The sequence below is a fragment of the Silurus meridionalis genome, chromosome 24 (genome assembly GCF_014805685.1).
Source record: "Silurus meridionalis isolate SWU-2019-XX chromosome 24, ASM1480568v1, whole genome shotgun sequence".
Lineage (NCBI taxonomy): Eukaryota > Metazoa > Chordata > Actinopteri > Siluriformes > Siluridae > Silurus > Silurus meridionalis.
Genome location: NC_060907.1, coordinates 20700992 through 20705951, shown reverse-complemented (window position 1 = coordinate 20705951; position 4960 = coordinate 20700992). Strand labels below are relative to the sequence as shown.

At 41.2% G+C, this 4960-nt stretch overlaps 1 protein-coding gene across 1 annotated transcript in view; it reads right to left on the bottom strand.

The window, feature by feature from the left end:
* Positions 1-260: 260 nt before the first annotated feature.
* uncx4.1 (Unc4.1 homeobox (C. elegans)) overlaps positions 261-4960 on the bottom strand; it is a 5055-nt gene continuing 355 nt past the window's right edge. Inside the window, exons 2-4 of the mRNA XM_046837673.1 lie at positions 4213-4840; positions 3242-3417; positions 261-1354 (exon numbers count right to left, since the gene is read on the bottom strand). Of these exons, the coding sequence (XP_046693629.1) occupies positions 575-1354; positions 3242-3417; positions 4213-4459 (1203 nt within the window). The 5' untranslated portion in view covers positions 4460-4840 and the 3' untranslated portion in view covers positions 261-574. The remainder of the gene's footprint in view (positions 1355-3241; positions 3418-4212; positions 4841-4960) is intronic.

The following is a 4960-nucleotide window of genomic DNA, read 5'->3' as shown; positions in this document are numbered from 1 at the left end:
CTCTCTCTCTCTCTCTCTCTCTCTCTCTCTCTCTCTCTCTCCTGCGGCGCGAGTCTCTGAATCGACGGCAGGTTTTGAATGAGTGAATTTGTTATTAAAGCAATAAACACGGGCATGCAATACTCCTGAATCGGTAAACAAAAAAAGAAAAAGAATAAAAAAAAGAAAACCACAAACAGCAGGGAGGTGAAACACTCTCAGGGAGAGAGAGAGAGAGAGAGAGAGAGAGATGAACAGTACGCGTTTGTGCGCAAAAACAATGTTTTTTTTATTCGTTTTTATTATTTATGAAAATGTTACATATATAAATATATTTGATCATTTATCGTTTCTGAGGATTCCATGTTGTTCTGGAAAGGCGTGGAGCTCATATTTATGCTAATAGCCAAAAGAATTACCATCATAATAATAATAATAATAATAATAATAATAATAATAATAAAAGTTCATCCTTCTGAATAAATGAAGGACAGAAATATTTAGGATTTTATACTTTTTTTGTAAAAGGAGTTCAAAACGTCTTTTAGGTTATAAAAATGTTCAGAAATCAAAATGAAGTCTAAAAAATCGCCTCTCATTCTTTCACATCTTCACTTTTTATATCTGCATCCGGCGTTTCTGTTTGGTCGCAGTGTGTGTGTGTGGTGTGTACAGAGTGTGGGGTGTGTACAGAGTGTGTGGTGTGTACAGAGTGTGTGGTGTGTGTTTGAGGTGAAAGCTGGTCACTTTTTGTTCTTTTAGCCTCGGTGGTGTGTGTGTCGTCTGCAGCCGGTGTGTGTGTGGAGTCAGTGTGTTTCTGTGGGACGATAAAACCCAGAGGCTGTGTGATGGGATACAACAGGAAGTGACCTTTACCCACGACAGGTGTCTGCGGAAAGTCGGAAGAAAATGGCGCCGGCTTCCGTTTGGGACTGGACTCGGCGAGTAAGCTCTCCACGCTGAACGGGTTGAGCTTGTGTAAAGAGGAAGGACGTGTGAAATCGGAACACAGGGCCTGGTTCCGGGGGGGTGTTTCAGGGTCAGGGTCCGGGTCGGGTTGGTGCGTACGCGTGCTGGACGCCGGGACATTGCGTTGTACAACTGATTCGTTGTCGGTGCTCTGAGACACGTCGCTGTCTGATCCGGGTGTGTGGAGCAGCTCAGAAGACAAGAACTTGCTCTGGGATCTCAGCAGCTTTCTCTCCTGTTTGCGTTTCTTCTTCTCGAGGCGCTGTAGCTCGCGCCGGGCGATCTCCTCCGGGTCCATGGGCTCGCCGCTGCACGTGGTCGGGTGAGAGTTGTGCGCTGGTCTACCGGGACCTTTCTTTGTGTTCTCCTTCTTCCTCCATTTGGCTCTCCGGTTTTGAAACCAGACCTGCAGCCAATCAAAACAACAGGAGCATTGAGGTGTGAACACAAGAGTACTAAAAGATACTGTTCCTTGTTGCTCTCAAGAAACTTTTATACCCGGACCTAAGCATGTGGATCCTAAAGATAATTATAGAATTGTGCTTTTAATTCCATTATAAATGTACAGAAGATACAGTCCCACCACAGTGCACTGTCTCCACCTAACATCTCTCTTAAAGGGACACACTGTCCATGTGTCCAGGTGTTAAAGACCCTGAGAGAAATAAACATCTAAAATCCAGGAGAAACAAACCTTTCATTCTGTTTCTTTTCTCATTAGTAATAGTCTGACTATTTTCTCTCCACAGATGTCTAATCTCTTACGCAAACACATCATTCATGCTTTTACATTTTTAGAAGCAGCTTCCAGCAGAAGATGCGCTCATCTTCATTTCTCATTCAGTGTAATGTCTCTCTTTGAGAGAGAGAGAGAGAGAGAGAGAGAGAGGAACTCAGGAGAGGTTTTTGGCCCTGGTGTAATGGCCACTAGCCTGCTCTCTCACCTCCTGCCTTCTGTTCAGCCCCGATAAGCTTCTGTGACTGTTCATGATGGAACCCACACACTCATCACCTGATAATGAAGTTTAGATTTTGATTATAAAGTGAAACAGGAACCATGTATAAGGCTGATCATGGGTTCCCCATCACCCTCACTGGAACAGTCCATTCTGTTTCAATAATCTCTTATAAACTACACCATCATGATAAATCTAATCATCTCTCTGGGAGGAGGTGCTTCTGTACTAAACTGGACCTAAACCTTCAAATGTGCATCGTCCACCTGAGAATTTTACTTACGACCCGAGCAAAACGTCTAAAACACTAACAGACCCTAATCACAATGACATGCTAAATATAGTCAGATAATAATTACATAAATAATGTGTGTGTGTGTGTGTGTGTGTGTTAGTCTTAGGAGGACTTTTGGCTGGGCCTTGGGAGGAATCCTGGTTTATTTAAATATAATATTCAGCAGAAAGAAAGACAAAGCAGGAGAAAGAAAGAAAGAAAGAAAGAAAGAAAGAAAGAAAGAAAGAAAGAAAGATGCATTAATTTCAAACAGTAAATCGTTGAAAGCGCGTGCGCGTGCAGTGAGCGGGTGCGTGCTGCTCTTCATTTTCTTTAAACAAACAAGATCATCATTAAATCAGTTGCTCTACATGTTCGCCTGTCTGCCTGTCTGTCTATCTGTCTGTCTGTCTGTCTGTCTGTCTGTCTGTCTGTGTGTCTGTGTCGCGCGCAGGTCCGGGGCAGAGTTAAAACAAAGCAAAGTGAAAAGTTGAATTTTAGACTCGGAGTGAATCAGTGCGGTTTTCTGAACTGTGGCGCGTGCAGCTTGAGCTTCTGCAAAATGATCTTAGAATGTTATGGTTTTTGTTTGTTTAAAATTAAAATTAAAAAAAGGTTACACGCGTGAATATCTGCTGCTAATAATACGAGTTAATAATACGAGTTAATACGAGTTAGTAATACGAGTTAATAATACGAGTTAATGTACGAGTTAATACGAGTTAATAATACGAGTTAGTAATACGAGTTAATAATACGAGTTAATAATACGAGTTAATAATACGAGTTAATAATACGAGTTAGTAATACGAGTTAGTAATACGAGTTAATAATACGAGTTAGTAATACGAGTTAATAATACGAGTTAATAATACGAGTTAGTAATACGAGTTAGTAATACGAGTTAGTAATACGAGTTAGGCCCGACATGAAGAACAGCACACAGGTCTTGGTGTAAGACGTCGCGCGCGTGAATTGGAAGATCAGTAGATCAGTGCACTAATCGGAGTAAACATTATGAACATTCTCCAGATGATGAAGCATCATGAACACGTTTGTTTACCTGCACACGTGACTCGACCAGGTCCAGGCGGAGCGCGAGCGCCTCGCGCATGAACACGTCTGGATAATGGCTCTCGGTAAACGCTTTCTCGAGCTCCTCGAGCTGCCAGCCGGTGAAGTTAGTCCGAGTCCGTCTCCGTTTACAGCCGGGGCTCTCCTTCTCCACATCTCCAGAGTCTGAACACAGCAGAGTGAACCAGATGATCATCTGCTCCTGCTCAGTATCGGTCCATCACGTGTCTCACTTTTTCATTTCACATTTATTTATACAAGAAATGCAGCAAAGATTCATACAAAAAAGTATTTTTAATAGTTAAAATATAAATACTATTAAATAAAATAAAACAAACAATTAAATTAATAATTTAAAATTATGCTAGTAATAATCATAATAACAATAATAATGATATTATTATTATTATTAACAATAACAGTAACAATAATAATAACAATAATAATAATAATAATAATAATAATAATAAAAGAAGAATAATAGAGTATAAAATGTATCATATGATTTAATGTTATATAAGTTAATAGCCCTGTTATATCCCCTGCACTTTCCATCAGCTTCCACAATAAATACAATCCATGAAAATAACAGTTTATAATTTATATTTCCACATAAATTGTAGTTTAGGAAGGAATCATTTTTTAAAAACCTGGAAACAGAATTTAAAAGCTTCCTGTCCAACTTCTCCATGTGTGCGGAGAAGACCGGAGCAATATATATATTTCTATTTCTATTTAATTTATTGTTACAAATTAACTCATTCAATAATAATAATAATGATGATGATGATGATGATGATGATAATAATATAATTATTAAGGCTCGGGGTGAAGAATTGTTAAATGTAATAAATTAGAATAATAAAGACTCCTGAGTTTGTGATCATATTAAATATCTGTGATCATGTTATTGTTATTATTGTAATAATATTTAAGTTTTTAAGATGGTTTTTGACTCACCGGTGAGTTTGTACACTTGATTGTCGCCGCTCGCGAGCAGAGGGCTCGAGCTGACTACGGAGGCCGAGCAGGAGCCGTTTAATAATCCGTCAATGGAAAAAGGAGCAACAGTCTGCATCTGGTGTCCGGTGATGTTGTAGACATGGCGGTGGTGGCGGTGGTGGTGGTGGTTCAGGTGGTACGGGAAACCGACACCGGCCATGCCGTACTGCGCGCGCGGGTGCTCGAGCATCCTACTGTCCATCATCTCATCTCTTGCAGAAGGAGGAGAGAGAGAGAGAGAGATGGACAGATAGACAGGAGGAAGTTCCCGGTTTGGAGAGAGACGCTGAGGACTGCGCGTGACGAGCTCCCGAGCCGCCGTTACTGAGCGCGTGGACACGGCGGCAGGCTGAGCGCGCGCATGCTGCACCTTCTTCTGGAACAGGAGAGTAGAATGGAGTGGGAGTGGAGAACCCGGCGTGGGGTGTGTGTGTGAGCGCGCGCGCGCATGTGTGTGATTTTCTCCTGCACTCCGTGAGACGAAATGATCAGGCGGGGGAGGTCTGGGGACCAATGGGAAACGTTTATCCAAGGTGACGTCACGTGGGCGGTTTAAGACGTTTTCCGCGTCGGCAGCTAATTTTACCTGAAACCCAAAGGAGGAATAATGCACTTCTATTATTTTATTTATTTATTTATTTGATTTTTTATTTATTTTTTGTTTTTCCCCAAAATTGTACCGTACCGTACCACGACTTTTTAAATC